Here is a 23,693-nt window from a genome sequence, read left to right as displayed (position 1 = left end):
CCCCTGGGATGTAAAATCAGTTTCCTAGTATAGCTTAACTTTAACACTTTATTCTTAATCTCATTCTCTAATTTGGTAATCAGTTATTTTTTATTAATTTTGCTTGAATGTAATTTGGCATTAATAAAAATATTCCCATCTAATTAGACCAGTTGCATATTTTATAATAGGTTTTCCTGTTCTTGCATTCCAAAAAATTAATCTACACACACATCTCTTGCCTTCATAGAACCAGCAGAACCAGATCTTTTAGAGCAGAGATTCTGAGTCCATGAACTTTGGTTTATATTGATTTATCTACCCATATCACACATACATATACATACACATAATTTATTGTTACAAACATTACATTTTTGAAAAGGGGGTTCATGTCTCAAAAGTTTATTGTATTTTGAGTTCAGATTAGTTCTTTTAACCTTGCCTCTCATCTTTTTATCCCTGAATTTTTTTCCTTCCTTGATTCTCTGGCCCCTGCACCATGTTCTTTGTCTTCCCTTCATGATCTTATCACCTATTATCCCTTTAATTATGATTTCTATACTTAATGTAGCTTCTTAATCTTACATGATCCTGATTCTCATTCCATGGTGTTTAAATGATTTCCTTCTGGCTGCTTTTTCAAAAGACCTGCCTGGTAACTCTGAATTTTGGCTGTAATATTCCTGGGAGTTTTTATTTTGGGATCTCTTTCAGGAGGCGAATCTTGGATCTTTTCATTTTCCTTTATATTTTTTGAAATATGATGTCTAGTGTCTTTCCTCTTATCTGTTTAACTTTTTTCCTGGAATTCTTTTTGGGCTTGTATCCTGTTTGCATTTTCCTCTGAGACTCTGCTTATAGCTATTTTCATGAAGTTGTCTGCTTCTGAATTTGTAAACACTAGCTTTTTACCGGCCAGCTTTTTTGTTGTTTATTTTTTCCTCTTTTGAGATTCATCTCTATTCACCTGGGAGTAGGGAAGGGAATGTCTCAAGCTACAGCTTTGTCATGCTTTGTTTTCACAGCTACTTATGGGGATCTATAAGTTTTTGATTCTTCTGAGTGGTGTGATTGGGGAGAGGAGTGATCACTACTCTTTGATCTTTACCCAGGAAGGGCCTCTGATCTCTTATAATCTCAAGCACTAGGTTTCCTCTTGACTCTGAACTATGATCAAATCTCTTGTACTCCTCTTTGCTCTGGACCATCTCTGAGGTAAGAGATTTTCAGAGCTGTTATTATTGCACTGCCTTCAAAGCCTACCACAAGTGTTGTCTGGTAGTGTATGTACTTCTGACCTGGGCCCCCCATCCCAGTGTCACACACATCTCCTTACATGTCTTGGGCTGGAAAAAATATCTCAACCCTGATCATTTCTTGTCTCTACTATTTCAGAATTTGTGACATGAAGTTTTCATTTAAAATTATTTGGTGGGAAATATTGGGAGAATTCAGTTGGGTTGCTGCTTTTACTTTACCTTATTATTGACTATGTCTTAGAAATCATTGTCTTTGATTTAAGCTCTCCTTTCCTCAGGAATTATAGTCCCTATCTTCTCTATTACTATAGAGCAGAGTTTAAAATTTTTATCACTCATGATCCCTTTTCACTGGAGAACTTTTTACATGAACCCAGGTATATAGGGTGTGTGTGTGTGTGTGTGTGTGTGTGTGTGTGTGTATAAAACAATTCTGATCATATTTCCCCATTTCTCACACTAATATTAGTACTATTAATATAAGCATTTTCTTTCTTGTAAGTATATTTATTCCATTTAAATCTTTTTAGTTCTTTTGATTAATTTCCTTATTTTTAATTCAATTTCTTTAAATTTTGTGGTTTTTTTTTTCATGATGGTGAGCTTCTTGATATCTAGATATTTTTTACATAACTTAAAATTTGATCCATTCTTTTTTTTTTTTTTTTTTTTTCTTCTCCCAAATGTAATTGCGTGGAGATCATTGATTTTGTTTCTAGCTACTAATTTGGAACATCTAAGTTCATATGCTGCCTCTGCTAATAATATATATTCTATGTGGTCTTGAGCAAGTCATTTTATTTTCCTTGTTTCAGTTTCTCCATTTCTAAAATAAGATGATGGGGCCTTCTTAGCATCCTTGTATCTATGATCTTTTGATCATATGAATATGTAAATTTATTTATCTTGTGCTTATTAATTGCCAACCAATGGTCAATGTCCTCAAAAAGCTTCCATTTCATTAGAAAGGACTACATAGAGGGTAGTGTTGTTCATGTAAAGGATATTTTGTATGGAAAAGGAACAATTGAAAAAGTTGAGATGATTCAAGAAAGACTGGAGTTTACTGGAGAATGAAGTTGAGAGAATGTGTCTGGAGCTTTAGGCCTAGATATAGTTAGTTACAGTAAGGCAGTTGAGGGATGTGATTTCATATATATATATATATTCATGTGTTTTTGATTGGAATTTTGAGTTGGGCAAATAGTTTGCCTCCAGATGGGGAATGTGAAGCTCAATTATGGAGATTGTTTAATTTTGTAAAAGTAACATTTTACTCTGATTTTGTTTTATTTCTAAGATAAAAATTTTTCATGTTAGGTATTTTTAAAACCAACACTGGACTAATAGACTGGATTATTGGAGGGTAGATGGATTTTAGAGTACTAGGGGATAAGTAGAAGTGCTGGAATTTCAAGTATAGTTAATTCTGCTATAATCATATCTATTCTTAAAAATCATCTGATAGTATAAAACCCCTAAATAATGGCCTTGGCCTTGCCTGAAAACTGGGTTGAGCAAGTCTGGCAAAGTAGCATCCATTCAATTTTGGGGAGATGTGGGAGCCATGGCTTTCTCAGTGGTGGAAAACACAGGGTGAGGATGATTATCTTCCACATGTAGCTCCTATAGCACTAGAAGACAGACAATAAATATGATATTTTATCCTGGGGGGTGGTGAAATGGATTGGCAGAAAGGGTCATAATTTTTGAGTTAATGTGAAAAATAGTTCAATTTTCTGCTTTCTCAGTATTTTTTATTGCTTCACTTGTAGATGGCAATTTGAATATTTGAGAATTTTCTTTTATGCTATTGAGAGAGAAAATCTGAGAGAATCATGCATATATTACAATAGATTTGTATTATCAGAACTGACTATTTTGCTCAGGAATCCAATCCTTAATATGTACTGATGATTACCATAAGCTAACTTTCACAAAGTGAACTTTTTTTGCTGAGGCAATTGGGATTAAGTGACTTGACCAGGGTCATACAGCAAGGAAGAGTTTTAAGTGTCTGAGTCCAGATTTGAACTCAGGTCATTCTGATACCAGGGCTGGTATTCTATCCACTACACTAACTAGCTGCCCCTATAAAGTGATATTTCTAAGAAAATACAGGAAAGACCAGAGCACAACCTCCACCTAATGTTAGATGGCACACCTTCCTGTCTTGAACTAACTTATTCTCTGAGAAGATTGAACCCAAACTTATTTGAAGTGCTTTCTATAAAAAACAATCTTCCATTTGATGGTGGGGAATATTTCTTTGTCCTAGATGTTCTTTTCTTCATTTGAAAATTTCCCTATGTTTACTTATGTGTGTGATATAATGAATGGACAATTCAATCCTTTGGTCAGATTCTGATTTATCTTGTTAGGTTGATTCAAGCAAATTATTTTCTAGGACTGAAGCATGATCTTCTAATTGGGCTCTGCTTCTTATGACGTTAGATAACAATGGATTATGCCACTTTCTTCAAGACTACATTGAGCAGTGGAATCTGATGGATTTCAGAGTATCACCACTCACCTGTGCCCTCTCACATAAGGATAATTATTCTTGGGAAGTGTGGGAGGGGGGAGACAGAGATAAAAGTTGCAGAAGTGCAAGTGTTCTTAACTGCAGTTGTATCTGACTTTTTGTGACTCTGTTGGACACATAGCATATCAAAACTATCATCAGAGCTAAAATACTAACGTGGTTTGACATTTCCATTTCTAGTTCAGGTTAAGTGACTTACCCAGCATTATATATCTGAGCCTGGATTTCAACCTCGGGTTTTAATGACTTCAGACTGAACACTGTATCCACTGAACTATCTAGTTGCCTCATAGTTGTTGTTGGCTACTGGACAGCTACTGGACAAGCAGTCCTTGTCATTTGAAAGCATCCAAGGATGGACAGCTTGGTGGTGCAGTGGGTAGAGTACTGGCCTTATATTCAGGAGGACCTGATTTGAAATATAAATATAAAACCCTGATTTAACATTGAACTCTGAATTGTTTCACAATAATAGCAATAACAAAAGAGGGAAAAAGCATCTAGGGGAGAGAGAAGACTTATTTCATTCAAATTTTTTTTGTATGCACATTCATTTCTGATTTCTCAGACCATTAAAAAGCTTTTTATCACCCAGCAGAAATCAAACAGAAAAATTATAGCATATTTTAATTGCTCCTGAAATGGGAAAAAAGACTTTAATATATATATAAAACATGTGATCCTACAACCTTTAGATGGATTAAAATCATGAGTAGATGTTTTACTTTCTATATGGACTGGACACTCAACCAACATACATATGGAGGGGAAAGGGCCACATAGGTCATTTTATACAGATTTTGACGAATTCCATTTGGCAAATTGTGAGACTTTGCAATTATTTCTTTGTTGTATCTCATATTTTCAATACATCTTTAATATATTTTTAAAGTTATTATGTTTATCAATTTCTATAAATATACTGTATTTGATTATTCATTGCAAGCAGTAATAGCTAACCTTCCTGGGAACTCTTCATATTGACAAACTTTGTGCTGTTGTTCTTCTTTTTTTTTTTTTTTTTCCAAATGAATGTTGAAAAGGATATGTAGATCAGCAAATGAAATCTGTTAGTTGTGTCTGAGCAGTAGCAAACAGGCCAGTTAGTTAGTGAGATAAAATAATGTACATTCAACTTTAATGCTTAAATATTTTACACCAGAGCCATTTTACAAAAGACTTCAAATACCAAACGAGAGTTTTTAGTGTCATTGTAAATTTATGAACCAAAAATAACCTTTCCTGAATACAAATTCAGGTGGTTGAAGATTTCCCTCAGTAGAATGTAAGTCCTTTGAGGTAGATATTTTCTTTGCGTAGAGTCTTACCTTGTCAAGATCATTTTGAATTTTAATTTTTATTTTCCCCAAAGGGATAGTGTCATCTTTGTAATAATTTATAAGTTTTATGAAAACACTTGCTTTTATCAATCTATATCATTGATGAAAATGTTAGAGCCAAACGTAAATCCTTGGAGAATTTCTTCTAAGTTGATGTTGACTCTTTGTGAAGAGACAATACCTTTTCCTACATACCATTTGAAAACATGTTAACACTTTAGCCCTGTATTACCATTGAATACTCAGATTAAAAGATGCATTATTGACATAAGTTCCTGTCCTCTTACTGTCCCTTTGACATAATTAATTGACTATAAAGAGCTCTCTTAGTAGTTCCTCTAAGGTACCTGATTTAGAGGCCTTAAATTTATTGTCAGATGTGTCAGATTCAACATGAATCCATTAAAAATATCAACACATTTGCTGCCCCTAACTACAAAACACTCTGAAACCAGGTTTTACCGCTAGTCCCAAGGCCTTAGACATTTTCACTGGGAAAAAAGTTTTTCTATTTTGGGTAACATCCACTATCATCTTTACACAAAAGTGCCAAATTGAGCAAGGCCTCTGAAGGACCAATCACTAGGTTATCTGATTTTTCTGTTTTCTTAATCTCCATCTCCAAAACCAATATTGTCTTTTTTTTTTTTTTTTTTTTAAGTGGATTGATGCAAAGAAAGAGTACCATTAGTTGGGTCTTTCTTTCATCTTGTGCTTAGGACCTGCAATCTGCTTTTCCTTCTACCATTGTCTATTTTTATAACCTTATCAGGCTCAGCCGTCTAATTTCCTGCCTCCTCCCCTCCTTTAAAAACAAACAAACAAACAAACCACAATCCCCTTTATTAAACTCAGTTTTCATCATCTTATTTTGACAGAAATCTTGTACTTCCTGAAAGGCTATACTCTTCTATGGCAGGCCACGGGTATCTGTTCTCTTCTCTCAACTCCTCAATCATACTTGGCTAAGAGCAGTAGTAGTATAGAAATCTTGTTTTTATTTCCATTTAAAAATCCTCCTCGTGTTGTCATTTGTTTATAACTTCTTCTGTCAGAGACAGAGAATATGATGTAATTTACTAATTTCTTATTCTGATCGCATTACCCTTTAATTTCATTTTCCCAATTACAAGTGAAGATAGTCTTCAGTATTCACTTGTGTAAGATTTTGAGTTCCAAACTTTTTTCTTGATCTCCTCATCCCAAGATAACCAGCATACATATACAGTCATTTTGAACAATATCCATATTAGCCATGTTGTGAAAGAAATTCAAAACAAAAGAGAAAAGAAAGAAAAAACAAAAGTTGAAAAATAGAGGATACTTTGATTCCCATTTAATTTCCATAGTTCTTTCTCTGAATGCCGATGGCATTTTCCATCCTAAGTTTATTGGAGAAGAGCTAAACCAGTTGTTTTGCTGTTAAGTATACGTTGCTCTTCTAGTTCTGCTCTTCACACAATATCAGTTCATGTGAATCTGTTAAAGTTTTTCTGAAATCAGCCTGGCTTTCATTTCTTAAAGAATGGTAGTATTCCAATGCGTTCAAATACCTCAACACTCTCCTGAACTTGTAAGCTATCTTTATTTACCCTCAACCCTTTATTTACCACTCAGAGATGTTTTCAAGCCTTAAAACTCACAATTAACTCTACATTGCTGCTCATGATCTTGACCTTTGACACATCATCCTCATATCTTCCTCTCTTTTCATTCTTGTGCTATGAAACAGAACTATATTAGGAGTCATTATAATTTAGTTCAAATCTTAGCTCTGTCAACTGTGTGCTCTTGTTCAGTTTATTTAGTTTTTATTGGATTAATTTTTTTTTTTTTAATCTACAAAATGAGGTTGCTTGAATTGTATGATCTGGCTTCTCTAGTTTTAATTATGTTTTCATATGATCCTCCTAAAACCTATTCTTTGTAATCACTAAGTTCTCTAGTAATTCTTTTCTTTTCATTTCTTCACCATTTTTTCCCTAGTTTCACTTTTAGTCCTCCCCAACCTTAATAGTTGATCAATTCCCTTGTACTTTGTTCTTTCTTTGAAGAAATTAACTTTTATGTCTAATTGCCATTTAACCCTTTCAAAACCTTAATCCTTGGTCAACATATCCTATTCCTGTAACTCTAAATGCTTTTTGAAGAGTTTTCACAAAACTGTCCAATTCCTGTAAGTACTTTGATTTCTTCCCCCCCCCCCCAATTCTAATTGGACCCTGACTGTTAATATAGCTTTTTTTCCCTATACTTAATTATCATAATAGGAAATACTCAAAACATTCTCACTTTTTACTCTACCCTCTCCTATCCCTTTATGGGACCCCTGAATACCATTTTACTAAGAAAATTGAAGCCATGTGCCAGTTTGTTCTTTACACTACTTCATCCTTCAAAGTTGTTCATCATCCTCAGTTCTTTTTCTTTTTCTTAGCATTTCTGAAGAGGAGGTACCTGGTTTATTTGATAAGGCCATCTTTCTTTTTGCCTTTGATACCATTCTCTTAGAAAACTCCTAGACAAAGTTATCTTCACTCAGCTTTCTATAACTTTATAGTAACTTCTCTATACTTTGATAACTATCTTCCCTTCTGATAATCTCACTCTCCTGTTTTGTTGAATGATTGTTATCAATCATTTTTAACTGCTCATTCCAGTGCTTTTAAAAAATAGCATTCTTTGTGTTTTAATTTTCCAGGTTTCTGTATTGTTTTTAACCTCTTTTTCTTCCTTATTTGTGGTACATTATATTTTTTTCTCCTATATGTCTGATTTCTTTTTCTTAGTTTACTTTCTTGAGTCATAATGCACTTATTTTCCCTTTTATATGTATGGATATTCATCAAACAAGATCCACATATATATATATATATATACATATATATATATATTATATATATCCTCTCTTCCCTCTCTTTGTTATCTCTCTTGGCTATTTAATTATCATCTTTATGTAGCTGACTTCTCAATTCTGGTTGTGATTTTCCATTTTCTTGTTGAATATAATGCCCCACAGACAGTCATTTGGGGAAGATGTCATGTTAGCATTCCATGTAAGGCATGTCTTAAAAAGCACAATCTCACTGTCTTCCTTTTCTCTCTTCATTCTCTTCACAATATTTTCTTGCTTTTTTTTTTTTTTTTTTCATGCTACCACTATATCTTTCAATTCATTCCAGTTTACCACCTTAAGAGTCATTCTTAATTCTTCTCTCAAATCTACTTATTTTGCAAGTCACCTTTATTTTTGCGTTTTGCCTCTTATATCTGTTCTTTTTTATTCACTTAATACCACTACTCTTTTAGGTCAGGCCCACATCATGTCTTCCTTGGATTATTATAATTTTTCTTATTTGTATATCGTCCCTAACATCCCGTCTCCTCATGAAACATTTATAATCTAGTATATGCCAGTCAGTGCCAGAGATAATAAAAATACAAATGAGGCAATCTTTATCTCAAGTACCTTATAGTATAGTAAATGGAATTTTGTGTTCAATTTTAAATGTTAGTTTTTATGTAAATACTTTTATCTGGGCTGGTGATGATGGGTTTAGGAAGAGTCCATGGGGTGTGAGGCCTGTGGAGCCTTCTTCAGTGCTGTTCTCCATCTTTAGTGTCCACCTGATTCACCCAACTCTCACCTAGGGCTCCAAGAAGCTGTAACGTGCACAGTAGCCTCACCCCAGCAAACTGTTTTTGGGATCTCAGAACTGTCAGCCAGTTAGAGGAAGGGTCTAGCCCAAGCATGGGAAGACATCTCTGGTGGAATGGGCAGGTGAGAATAACTTGTTCCAGTGTCCATGAAGGTAACTGAAGCAAGCACTTTGAATTTGCTTAGATGTTAACGATGCCAAGGTAACCCACTGTATCTCAGGCTATCACCACTTGTTTTGACTCTGTCCTGCCACTGAATCATGGTGACTGCAAGAAAGAGTGAGGCTGACAACTTCATGAAACTCTGCTTCACTTAAATCTAATTTATGCATGAAGCAAACAATATCACCCATACCATTTTGCCATTTATACCTTCATTGAAGTCCTGTGGTGACAGGCAAGTGACAAAGCAGGTGGTGTGGGCATCCTGGGAGCTGTAGTCACAACCCTGCACACAGGTGGCACAGACCCTCGATAGTCTTGTCACTGGAAGTAGTAGTGGGATTTTTGCAGATTTTGTATGTTTGAGCAGCCTTTTAAAAGGACTACATTGTTCACCTTCTAGTGTAAGGAAAGGTCTAGAAAAGGTACCCTAAAAATGATGTGCTTGGGGAGCCCTGAAGTATGAGTGGAGGATAATGAATGGTAGTCAACAAACAGGAGAACTAACATGATTTAACCGGATTCTAGTCTTAGCCTAAGTAAATCTTGCATTATTTAAGATTTTTGCATCAATATTCATTAGGGAAATTGGTCTATAATTTTCTTTCTGTTTTCATCCTACCTGGTTTAGGTATAAGTACTATGTCTGTGTCCCATTGGGTTTTTCTTGACAAAGATCCAAAAATGGTTTGCCATCTCATTCTCTAGTGGATCACCTTGTCAGAACTGGTATATAATTTTCTTTCTCTTTTTTCATCCTACCTGGTTTAGATATCAGGACTATATCTGTGTCCCCTTGGGTTTTTCTTGACAAAGATCCTAAAGTGGTTTGCCATCTCATTCTCCAGTGAATCACCTTGCCAGAACTTTCCACTATGACCTGTGCTTCTGGGCAACCTTATACCCACAGTTTTATTTAGCTATTCACTTTCCTCTTTTTCCCCACAGTGATTCCATTAAAATTTTCTATTATGCCCTTCCCATATAATTAATTGCACCTACCAAGAAAATTTTATATATTACTCCTATCACTTAAGGCCTTCAATATTACACATCTGCTGAAAGAAGAAAATCTCACAACCATTTTGACTGGTTCTTCTACAACTCTGTTAAATAAACTCAATTAAATACTTAGTATTGCTAGGAAACAGTCTTTCTACACTTCCCTAAATATCTCATTCTACAAAAAAATCCCCCAAACCTTTTCACATCTCTCCTCTAACTTTTTATGTTTCCCTTCTTTTTTTATTCTCTTAAGGTAACAATCTTGTTTCATATTTATACTGAAAAAAATTGAGGCCATTCATTGAGAACTATTTTTCTTCCTCCTCTTCATTTCACACATCACTCAGCTGTGCCTTCTGCTACTCTCTCCTTATCATTGTTACACACAATGTGGCCACCCTACTCCTTGTAAAAGCCCTCTGTACCTGGCACAATTCCATCCTTTTTCTTCCAACATCTAGTTACCTCTTTTATCTTTACTGTCAGACTTCTTGTATTCTATTCATATAGCATTGACTAAAATGACTCTTTCCAAATGTTACCAATTATTATCTTTAATATCAAATCTTGGCCTTTCCCTCAATCCCACTTCTTAGTGACCTCTCAGCAAAGTCTTTGACATGCTGACCACCAATGTTTTCTCCTTTATACTATCATTAATTTCAAGAGATCTACTTGCCTGATTCTGGTCCAATCTACCCGACCATTCTTCCTCCTCTTTTAATGGATCTTTTCTATATTAAATAAGCTAAAAGTGGGTGCCCCACAGGATTTTATCTTAGGTTCTCTTTTTTCTTCCTGCTATACTACTTCATCTAGTGTTCATATCAATTTGCATGTATTTAGTTATCTAACTACAGATGATTAATAAATCTATATTTAACCTTTCTACTGAATTCCTTTCAAATCTACAACTGCACAATGGACATCTCAAACTGAGTTTTTCTAAAAATGAACTCATTCTCTTTATTTCATTATAAAATGATAGCTAATCCATGAGATTTCAATATTCACCAATCTGGTGATATCTATGTGCAGCATCACCCTTTTGCTGAAAACAAGAATTTACAGTCAACAGCGAGTTTTATCTTGATGAAACTCTATAAAAGCTCTTACCCTCCTTAATTAATTCAAGGCCAAAATTTCTTGTTTTTCCAGTTATCTTTTTAATTTGGCATTCCAATTTTCAATGGTGAATGTGACATCTTTTTTTGGTATTGTTTCTAAAAGATGCTGTAGGTCTTTATAGAACTGATCAACTGTGGTCTCTGACATCAGAGGTTGGAGCAAAGATCTGAATCACTGTGATTTTAAATGGCTTTGCTTTGGAATCAAACAGATAGAATCCTGTCATTTTAAAAGATTCTATCCCAGTACTGATTTCCTTACCTTTTTATTAACCGTGAAAGCTAATCCATTTCTTCTAAAGGATTCTTGCCCATACTAAGTATATGTAGTGATGATCTGAATTAAAATCACCCATTCCTATCCCATTTTAGTTCACTGACACCCAACAAGTCAGATGTCTAATATGTCCATTGGATTTATCACCAAGCACATTTGCATTTTAGCCCCCTCCTTTTGCCATAGGCCCGGGCAGTTTCATTGATACAACTCGTTGATGTCCTTCACTTCTCTCCACTACAGTACTAGATGCCTACTGGTGTCAGAGACTCATCATCCAATGTAATCTTTTTTTATTATTTTAATGTCCATGGAATTTTCTTATCAAAATACTAAAGTGATTTGTCATTTCTTTCTCCAGTAGATCACCTTTTGTCTTCTAATTTTAAGAAAATTATATTTGTGTAAACTGTTTGGTTGTTTTTGTAAAAGTTCAAGCAATCTCTGAAGCACTACATTTAGATAATGATATTCGCTCACTTGAAGAATAGCAAAATGAAGAGAAAATGAAAACAAGATACTCCCTGCAATTTAAGGATTATATGATGGCAATGAGTTTTTAGGATGTGTTACAAGGTGAAAAGGATTCAAAGAGCAACCAGAATCTACTCCCATGAACTTTTTTATTTTACTCTTTGGTGAAAGTGATTAGGGGACACCTGGAGTAAAATTTGAGTTTTGGAAGAATTTGAGGTGTTACACAAATGAACCAAGTATATTCCAGAAAATCTGTGAAGGGCAATACTGTGTGCTGCATGCATTGGTTTAAAATATTTCGACTCTTATCCCATATAAGTAAACTGGAAATTTATTCTATATTGTATTAGAAATTCTAGCTTTGGCAATAAGAGAAGAAAAGGAGAATAAATGAATTAAGAGTAGGTAATGGGAAACCAAATTATCACTCTTTATAGATGATATGATGGTATACTTAGAGAACCCTAGGGAATCAACTAAAAAACTATTAGAAACAATCCACAACTTTAGCAAAGTTGCTGGATACAAAATTCACATAAATCATCAGCATTCTTATACATCACTAACAAAAATTCAACAGCAAGAGGTACAAAGAGAAATTCCATTTAAAATAATTGTTGATAGTATAAAATATTTGGGAATCTATCTGCCAAGGGAGAGTCAGGAACTATATATGAGCAAAACTAGAAAACACTTTCTACACAAAGTCAGATCTAAGCAATTGGAAAAAATATCAAGTGCTCTTGGATAGGGTGAGTGAATATAATAGATGACAATACAACCTAAACTAATCTATTTAGTGCTATAACAATCAAAGTCCCAAGAAACTATTTTACTGACCAAAAAAGAACCCCATGAATGGTATGATACCTGGGTTGATGACCTGGGAGAGAACTGAGGGATCAAGAGATTAATAGATTATGATTTTACCTAGGTAAAGGGCAGTATTTGCTTTTGGAAGTCAGAGGTAGAAGTGGAACACAAATAGTTTTGACAATAGATAAGGGAATTTCAGAGTTTTTGAAATGGTTAATGTTGTGACTGACTGTGCTGAAATGGAGTTGGAACTGCTTTATAAGAAGTGAGTAAGTTTGAGGGACTGAGTTTAATAAAATAATTGTATATGAGGTAGTATCAGTATGTATGTTGAAGACCCCTAGTATCAGTATAGGGATTTGGGAGGAGAGGATTGTGAACCATGTATTGAACTCATACAGGTAGGAAAGGGACTGTCCTGGAAGTCTATAATTTACTGAATGATGCTGGCAAGGGGGAGAATCTGAAACTGACTTGAAAGTGGAGGGAAAAGCAAGTAGAATTCACCTTGTCAGTCAGGAGAATGAGCAAAGTGCAGTTAATGCTGGAAAGAGTGGCCAGAAAAGCTGTTTGGAGACCGATCTTAGTGATAGCATTTGGAGGTTTGGGGAAAAGATAGATTTTAATCTGAAAGCATGTTTTCTGTGGATTAGGTATTCCACAGAGGGGAAAGGTGGGGAGTGGTTTTGGGGGATGTGTGGGTTTAGGGACTTAGGGAATGGAACTTGGTTGATAATCTACAGGAAGAGTCCTTGGCATATGAGCTGGTGGCAAATGCAGCTCCTTCCCAATGGAGGCTTGAGATTGGTTTGGAAAAACAGACAATGGGAAGTGGAAGGGTTGAAAAAAGAGTGGATACAAAAAGACAAGAATTCCAGTTTGACTTATTGACACTGGCTACTGATTAAGTGCTGTATTTACTCAAAAAAAAAAAAAATTAGTGAAAACCTTTTGAAAGTATATGCATGTCTTGGTAAGATTAAAACCATAACATTTCCCAATATTCCTTATCTGGTTCCTCTGCTTCTAGTTCTCCCATGGGAGTCTGTTTTTGCTACAATATGGGGTTCAATATCTGAATTCCCACATCTAGACATATATCCTGGTCAGCAATTCATGGGCTGAGGGAATTCCCTGATTCTGGGCATAGGGTTAGGATCTTGTTGTTCATGTCCTGAATCACAGTGTCATACTTATGAGAGGATAGTGTTGTGGCCACTAAGGTTCCTAGTTCTAGTTATGGAATCCACTCATTTACTAGAAGATATAGTTACGTTGAATCTAGACCTGATTTGTTGTGTACTAAAAGAAATGGGTTTCTAAATCACTCAAGGGCAATCACTCAATGGGCTTCTAAATCACTCATTGACATAGCTAGCTAGCAAAATGGGAAAGAAGTTATTAACCTAGGGAAGCAAGAGTTCTTAGAAATATCTATAGGGAAAGATACTGAGAGTGGACATTTAGAATACCCATGGCCTTAGTATCAGAGATACAAGCTCTTGGTTGAAGGGAGACAATAGGGAATAAATACTTTACTAGATTGATTAGACCAGACATTTCCTAAGGGAATCTGAGGGCAGGGGCACTTTTTGTTTTCTTTTTAAACCCATTTTCTTGACCATATTAACTAATCCTAGTTGGTTAGGTACTTTTATCTAGCTGCCACCTGGACTTTTCCAGAAGAGCTTGGTTAGAAAGCATGTTTCTTAACCAGTTAGAAAAATAGATGTGGTCTGGATAAAAAGGGAAGGAGAATGAGGTAGAAAATATACACTTTTCATAGCACACTAGTATCAAAGGATCCACATAAGCATTGCATATACTAAAAAGTAAAAACAAGTTAGAAAGAAATTGTTACTCCCTCTTGATATATATATATATATATATTTTTTTTTTTTCCTATATAAAGTTCCATAGCTTTTTCAACTTCTTTAGTATGCTAGCTTTTCTTGTGTTGCTGATTTTTATATATTGCCTTTTTTTTTTTTTTTTTTTAAGATAAATTCACTGCCTCCTGACCTGACTCAGCTAGTTTCTATTACTTAAAATTTCTTCCATCAATTCCTTCTTTATAACTTATAAAGCACTTTTTGGCAGTTTAAACCTATATATTTCCTGAATCCTCATAAATTTGCTTTTGACAGTTGGTTTTGTACATTGAATTAACTAAAGAAAAGATCAAGCCATTATGGATGGAATGATGTTTCAGGGTTCCAGAGCAGCTGAATCATGGAATCATGGTGATGAAATCTGATGGGGGTGGTGGTGAAGAGGGGCTGCATAGGGCCCAATATCCAGGAAAAAGGGAGACTTTGAAAAGTACCTCCTTTCTATCTAAGCAGTCAATCAAGTCTTGTGTTAGAAGCTTATTTAAGGTAATACATGTAAATATTGATTAATATTATGTAATTTTCAATTTTAAAGAATGGGCTGTGTTTTTAGTTAGTATCAAGTTCCTAGGTAGCCATGGTGTCATAATGGAGGTCAGATTATTAACTATTCTATTTGAGCATTATCTAACTAGATTCTTCAATACATGAATAGAAACATAGAAGAAAAGAGTCTACAAATAAGAATTTCATAATTATAGTAGAATGAATACTAGACAAGAAGGCCTTATAAGTTTTGCAAGTTATTTAGTTATTCTTTGAAACCTTATATATAGAGAAAAATATATTTATTACAAAGTGGTTGTGTAAGAATTTAGATGAAATACATGTGAAATATTGTTTGGAAACGGTTCTATTCAAATATGACATTTGTTAAATGGAATTATTCCATCATTATCAAATCTTAATTCAATATTAATGTATGTATTATAGTTGATAGATTCCAATTCTTTCCATGATGCAAATTGTGAAAACAAGGGTAAGTTATTTTATCCTATTATTTCTCACTTTGAGAAGAGAGAGAGAGAGAAAAAGAAAGATAGATATTTAGGTAGTTGTATTTCAAAGCTTTTTGGAGAGCAAGCAATATGTAATTTTTCAACTTGGAACTTACATATTTTTGTTTTTGAATTAAGAGGGCAAAATAAAGATAAGGGAGTATTGGCAGTTCCATCTGTGTAGTGACTTTCTGATGAGGAAGTGCTTTCTCCATTGTACCTTCTCTGCTGTTTGTACTCTGGTACTCATCTAAAACAATGATGAAACAACTTGGCCATCATTGTTCAGTCACTATGCGCTGGAACTGGCATGTACTTTAGAAGCCAACTTCATGTTCACTATGCCATGGTATTTCTTAGAGGACAAGTAAATGAATTTGGGATGTGTAATTCTTCCCAAAAATATTTTTTAAAAGATTCCTTAATTTTAAAATCTTATTAGAAAGTGATGAATTGATATAATACATGGTTCCAAATGTTCCAAATATTTTTGTTTCATTTTGACTTGAAGCTACCATTCTAAATTTTAGTATCATGAAAATTTAAAAACTATTTCTAGCTTTCATTAGTGCTGTTTTGGTAGTTCATATTGGGAAACATTCCCAATCAATGGCTTCTCTGCCATTACCTTACATAATATATTTGGGTTTAGGTTCTCTTCTGTGCTTTAATTCAAGAAAATTCTTATCTAACTTGTATATGACCCAGGAAATCACCCTGTTTTTCTGTTCTCTAAAGTCTTTTTCAGTTAATCTTTCCTCAAACTTTTCTATACTTTAATGACTTCTTCAAGCTATGGCATGAAATTGGGAACTAATACTTAAAGCAAAGTAAATGGAATTCTGCAATTAATCTGGAAGACTTTTTATTCTTGACATAAATAGCTCTTTGATTGTAGATTAAATTCTATGAACCTAGGTTTTCTTAGTCTGTTAATCGGCAGTATAGCATATAGTTCAGAGAGTGGCTATGATGCTTAAATAAGGTAATACATGTAAGGTGGTTTCTAAATCATAAAGTAGTATATAAGTGTTTTATTATTTCTCCCCCTCCCTTTTTTAGTTTTTAATATTTTTTTAAATTTCCTTTTCTACATTTCTAATTTTTTTCTTGAAAACTAAAAAAATTTGCTGTCCCTAGATCCAAAGAAAATTTGGCCTCCCCTGCACTAGTGAATGTAATAATTCTTAGCTATAAGCCAACATTTAGAATCCCACAAGGTTTGCTAGTTATTTGAATAAGGGCATTGCTAAAGAGCACACATTAGAACTTTATTACATAATCTTCAATTAGCTTTGAAAGAGATGAACAATAGAGTTGAGCTTTTTTATGACAATTTTCTCAAGTCATTGTAGATATTTGAACACTTTTTTATGTAACTTGTATAAATTAGGGTTTTAGTATATATATTTTATGTAACTTGTATAAATTAGGGTTTTAGTGTATGTGTATATATATATATATATATACACTAAAACCCTAATTACATAAAAAAGTGTATATATGTATATAGCTAGTTCATAGACCCAATTTAAGAACTATTGATCTTAGGCATATTTTCTATACTAATATAACTGGAAAAAAGCTTCACATTTTTAATGCAATAGTCATTAAAATGAGTTAAAGATAAAAAATGTTGAATATTTTCCAGAAAAAAATTATTTTAATTGGTGTATAGCATTATTACTGGTGTATTGCTTTTTATTATGAATTGAATATGTAGAACTATGCTTTTTACTTAACATGTGAGAGTCTTAAATATTTTGAAGAATTAAGTTAATATTATGATAACGAGGTCAACTATAGATTGTCACAAACACATCATCAGGATTAGACTTAACACTTGTTAGCATTCTAAATAATGCCTCCTAGGTTAGGTAAATCTTGGGGGGGGTTTGTATTTCTGGATTGCTCTCTGCTTCAGTTTTTGAATGTAGTCTCTGAACTGCAGCGTCTTCTCTTGCATGATAACCATTTCACACAGCAGTAGCCACCCTCAGTACTGCAATATTTGTGTGAGGTGCAGATGTTTGCTAGCTGCTTCTGTTTGTTGCAGACATGGGGCTTGGAAGTTTTACCATGGTAAAATTTACATGGAAAATTTTATGGTTCAGGAATATAGAAAATTATTTAGATTTTTGCTGATGAGCATTGACAGTACAAATGGCTATTTTATGTCTAGGTTCTATATCTAAAAAGAAGCTATGAGTATTTTTGTTTTTGTTTTTGTTTTTCCTATTAAGCTGTTGAATGTAATATGGGTGGTGTTCTTATTTCTAGAAGATTATTATTATTATTAATAAGAGTAATTATTATTGGTGTTGTTGCTAATGTATATTTGATTGTCTACAGTTTTACCTTGTGATTTTCATAGACTATTGGGAATATTTTATATTTCTGATGTGAAGGATTTTGAAATAGTGAGGCTAAATTCTTGGTGAATATAGAGTATTGTCAAGAAGTTTTTCCTGCTGTGTTTCATTGTTTAATCTTGAATACTTAGATTTAAATGTAGAAACAGGTAAAACAGTTTTATGATATCACTATCAAATAGACATTTGGTTTTGTTTTTAAAAGGCCAATTTGTATTGTTTTTCCTCTTTATTTTAAGATAGCATTACTATGGTAAAACAAAAGGTATTACTTAAATGAAATGGAGACTCATATGTGTTTTTCTTCAATTGAAATGTATGTGTCTAAGACTTAATTTTTTGTGTTTAAAAATACAACTATTCCTAAGGTATATGAATATGTAATTCAAAAGAGAAAAAGCAATGTTTTACTTGTTAACTATTAAAATTAAAGATTCACAAGAAATTATAAAAATTGTGTATATTTTGATATATTGTTGAATAAATGCTAAAATTTGATTATGTTGACTTGGTATTTTAAGATTTACAAAAGTTATATATAATATGGACAGCGTGCTGGAAATTTAGACTAAATTTCTTGACCTCAAATTCAGTGAGGATATTAAATCATGTTAAATTTTTGATTGCATTAATATCATATGCGTTGCCTTATATTGCAATACTCTAGAAACATAGATCACAAGTTTCTTGTCAGGTGCCAAGTAAGTAATCCTGTTTGACACATAAAATAATATGCCTTATAATATATTTTATTAGGATATGATAATTAGAATCAATTCTGGTTATAGTTAAATGAAAATTCTGGTTTACTCAAACTTTAAAAGATTAACTTTTAAAAAATAACTGTTAGTACTTACAAAACATGGCCACAGCTTTTTATTCTGATAGAATGAGCTTTATTACTCTTTGTTTTCTCCATTTCTTTCATTTAGTATGCTTATTGAAGTATTCATGTAAAACCAGTTTCCTTTTCTATTCTTGTAGTTCTTAGAATTAAATTTTAAAAAAAATTAATCATTCAATTTGGAGAAAAGAGGCTCAGGAGAACTTGGAAAATTTACTTGGAGTTATGTGTTGATGACAGGAAAATAATTGTAGATATTTGCAGTGAATATTTTCCAAATTAAACATTTTTATACCAGCTGTAGCAGCTGTGGTTTTATATCTATAAACTGACTGCTAAACCTTCTAGGTAAAATATATGTATAAACCAAGGAATTTAAAAGTATTTAGTTGTTTGGCTAATAAAATTGTTTTGTTGTTGATGTTTGTTTTTTAATGATTACAGATTGTTAAACATTTGAGCTTGAGGTATACTCATTAAACTGGTATTATATAGTTCATTGTTATAGTTTGGAAATGCTATTATAAAATTCAAAATATTTTATTCGTAGTTTAGGTGTCTTAAAATTATTTAATCATTACTTTAAAATAATTTTCTTTTTTTTTTAAATTTATTTTTTATTATATTTTTTTAATAATATTATCCCTTGTATTAATTTTCTATAGACTAGTGATGAATTTGAATATTATGATAATTTGAAGTATCTGAAAGTTAAATAGTTAAGGAATTTTATACAGTTAAGCATGTTATACAATGATGTTAATTTTTCCAAACTACCTTTACATTTCTTAAACTTTTAAGTACTGTTGGATAATTAAAGTTTATATCCATCTTAATATTCAATTTACATTTTCCCCTAGATTTAAGTATCTTTTATCTCTAGACCCTTTTTTAAAATTAACTTTTAATGATATAAATGGCATTTTAATAATAATATTATTATACTTTCAGGAAGTATCCCACCTGAAAGTTTTCATGAACATAATCTGAGGAAAAACTCAAATTTTTGTTAATTTTGTTTGAATTTAAAAAATAACATTTGAAAGTGTTTAATTCTTTTTTTGTGTACATGCTTTCTGAAAATTGTTTCTATCCATATGATGTATTTCTCCATCACATTAAACGTATTAGTATTGGATTTTTTTTAACCCAAAAACCAAGCATTAATTTTCTCACTTTATTTTTTCTTTTTAACAGCATTTTCAATTAGCTTTGGTTGACTGCAATCCCTGCACTTTGTCCAATGCTGAAAGTAAGTATTTTTCAGTATTATGCTTCTCCCCACTTCTCCCTACCTCATATTAATATCTCTTATATTAAAATGCTTGCTCCTGAAATACAGCTATCATTAGGAGAAATAGGTATTTTATGTGGCTTTTTCCTTCCAGAATTATTGAATCTAACCTTGTCTCGGTTGCCATGGCTACCTAGCTTGCACAAATGGAACATGTGAAACCAGTTTCTGTGAAGAGTCTGTGTTTAAAATAGATGTGCCACTGAAGTGGGTTGTTGAATTAAAATTGTTCCCACTAGTAGAAAAGAGTGACTTTATGTGGATTGAGAAATATACATTTATGAAACAGTTTTAATTTTTATCCTGCATCAATCATTATTTTAGAAAATATATTATACAAAAGTGCTAATCATAAGTGGTACATCTCTCATTCTTATGTATGTTGTCAAAGGCTATTTTGTTTACAGATTTATATGTTCATGCTTCCTTTTTTATTAATCTGCAGTTAGATAAGTATTTTTGATTGTTTTCAAAGTGCTTTGTGTAGACTTTCGCCCTCTTAAGACAAATTAATTCTCACGAATGTTATTAGTATATGGAGTGTTTTGTTTATATATTACATTTGCTTAAGAATTACTTAAGTTTTCTAATAACTTAGCCATTGAGTTACAACTAAGATTTTAAAATATTTTCCATATAAATGAAATAAATTTGGAATATTATTGCAAAAAATTTAGCCAATCTTTATTTAAAATCCTGATTTTCTTGTAGAGAATAAAATAGGGTGACTTTTATAATGAGAAATAATGCGTATTTTTATGTACATTTTCAAATGTGAAGATTGTACAAGAAAAATTTACATACATTTCTTGTAATCCATTAATTTATTTTTTGATTTCAAAAAAGTGATTAAGGTTTGATTTTTAAAACATTTCTGTTCTACTTATACTTCTTTCAGATATTCTATGAGATAAGTAGACTAATGGGCTATGTCATTTCTAACTCTAAATTTATAATCCCAACATGATCAGTAGTATAACTGTGTCATTTAAAAGTAAACACTATATATCAAAACATGCATTTATAAAACATATACATTTAAAATAGTTGTTGAAATTAAGATAATTTTTTTTTTATTTCATAAGATTTCACCAATTTGTTTAAAAAAAAAGGTTATGTATTACATTTAAAAAAAATGGATATATAAAAATTAGCCTCATATATATCTGTGTTGGAAAGTGAGGTGCCCCTAATGTGAAGTATACATTTTTACAGGCAACTTGTAAATTTTTTTTTTTTCCCCCTTTCTGAAGCATTTGGGGTAAAGTGACTTGGCCAGGGTCACATAGCTAGGAAGTGTTATGTTTTTGAGATTAGATTTGAACTCAGATCCTCCTGAGTTCAGAACTGGTACTCTATCTACTGCATCACCTAGCTGACCCTCAATTTGTAATTTTAAAGCAAATTTATTTCAAAAGTCCTTTTATAAATCTTCTTCTCCTCGCCTTCCTTCTCCCCCTCCTCCCTTCTTTTTGAACACACCATACATTTTTCTTCCCATTAAAGCATTATATAATTAAATTCCAAAGCCAATTGACCAAAATCTAGTTAATTGATGTTGACATAATTGACTATTTTTATTTTATTTGTAAATATAAATATGCTTTATCCTTTTACATACATTCATCTTGTTAATTTATAAGCTCCTGTGTGTATTGATTGATTAGCCGTTCTCTCACATCATCATTTCCCACCAGGGCTTTATTTTTCCAATTCCTTGGGTTATCTTTTGCCAGATGGGGCTGACTTTCACATAAATGTTATCAATTTGATATCAGTATACTCTTAAAAGGGGGGGAATTGGAACAGGAGACAGCATCTCAGTTTGAATTCTAGATATTAAATCTACTTCTTGTATGTCTTTGGAAATATCCCTTAATCTGTATAACTCTGTTTATTTGTAAAAATCAGTTCAGACAGCTTCTAAATTCTCTTGCATCTCTAAACAAAGATTTCTCTAGTCCTATTACTTTAATTTCTTCTTTCTCTATGCATACTTTCTTCCTTAGTTATGTTATTTACCTTTGCAGCTTTACCTATTACTTTGATGTAAATGATTATTTAAATATTTTCTTTTTGTCTCTTTTTGGTTGAATTTCTCTTCTTCAATTTGTTGTCCATGTAAATGTGGCAATAGAACTTCAAATGCAGCTTTTAAAAAATCAGGCTTTGTCATATTCCCCTCCAAACTGGCCCATCCTTCCAACTACATATTTGTTATTATTGATGATCATACTTTCAATCACTCAGATTTGAAAATTTTGTGTCTTGACTTTTTTTGACTTTCTTTTCTTGACAAATCTTTGACTTTGTGTTCCTTCACTCTCAACATCCATCATCAGTTGCCTCATCCTGACAGTTCTACATTCATTCATATGTGTTCTTGAAAATGATTACCATTTGTCAAATGACTAAATCTTAGTCAACCATCTAATTTTAGAAAGGTGGGTTTTTTGGCTAATTAAGTTTGTCAGAAATTCAATATATATATATATATTTATATATATTTATATATATTTTATATATATATATATATATATATATATTTTATATATATATATATTTTTTTTTTTTCCCTGTTTTTTTCCCCTGTTTTTCTCTATAGGATCTTAATTTTTTCTTTTTTAAGCACAAAAACAAGAGGGGAAAATCTGAAATAGATTTGCTTACAGCATCAATTTGTTTTACAGCATAGAACAGTATTTTCATGGATTACTTTACTCCTTAGGATATTAGAATGTTGACAAATAGGATAATTTAGTTAGTGAGTAATCCTGTTTTCTTTCCCTGAAAACTTCCATTAAATCATTTCCATTGGTTTTTCTTTTTGCTTCACATAGAAATTATTTACTATCTTCCCTCTTTAAATTCACATATGAAAATTATTATTGATTCTATAAGGATTGAAAGTTCTATACCTTAACTTAGTGAATAAGCAGTAAAATCAATGAACTGTTATTAAGTACTTACTCATTTTTTAGGCACATTGGTAGTGAAAAATAGTTGGGAAATAAGTGTTTTACAGAGGAAGAAAATAGAGATGTTCCTTTTTCTAAGACATAGTAATCATATTGATGAAGAAAAAATACATGCATAAAATAAAGCTTTTAAATACTTTGAATAACAATTGTTAAATTTTGTGATATAGGTTTGGGAGGGGGGCTGTGCATTAATATAATTTGCACACTTAAATTCAAATATTTGCAGATTGGTATTGTTTTAGTCCTAATGATCTTACATTCTGAACTTTATACAATAGAAATTTTTTGTCTTCTGCAGCACAATCTCCCCGTCCCCTCATCACCATTTTATATGTGCCTGTTATACTATAATGTATTCTAAAAGCAACTCAAAATTTTACTTGTATATTGCATTCAATAGCAAATTGGGTATTTCTGATCGATTCCAGTTTCCCACAGAACTGATTGGTTAAAAATTACATGTGAGATATTTATATAAGGCACAGTACTAAGTCTTATAGAACTAACTGTATTTCAATGCTTTTTATTTGCATTAATGATTTTAGAGTTTTGAACATCTAGGAACATCCAAATTAAATTCAGATACCTCTCCTTTCCAATATTTCATCTTATCCAAAGACCGCTTTGAAATTTTTGAAGTGGACATGGAGGTATAAGGAGTT

General features: G+C 32.4%; 1 protein-coding gene across 4 annotated transcripts in view; it reads left to right on the top strand.

Annotated features, from left to right (window-relative positions):
- The window catches only part of KDM6A (lysine demethylase 6A), a 240,344-nt gene that overhangs the window by 128,170 nt on the left and 88,481 nt on the right, over nt 1-23,693 (top strand). For all 4 annotated transcript variants that reach the window (XM_074300796.1, XM_074300793.1, XM_074300795.1 and 1 more), the window contains exon 7: nt 19,954-20,008. In XM_074300796.1, coding sequence (XP_074156897.1) covers nt 19,954-20,008 — 55 coding nt within the window. The remainder of the gene's footprint in view (nt 1-19,953; nt 20,009-23,693) is intronic.

This window comes from Sminthopsis crassicaudata, chromosome 3, assembly GCF_048593235.1.
Source record: "Sminthopsis crassicaudata isolate SCR6 chromosome 3, ASM4859323v1, whole genome shotgun sequence".
Classification (NCBI taxonomy): Eukaryota; Metazoa; Chordata; class Mammalia; order Dasyuromorphia; family Dasyuridae; genus Sminthopsis; species Sminthopsis crassicaudata.
The sequence above is the reverse complement of the archived record's forward strand: the minus strand, read 5'-3'. Positions and strand labels throughout refer to the sequence as shown.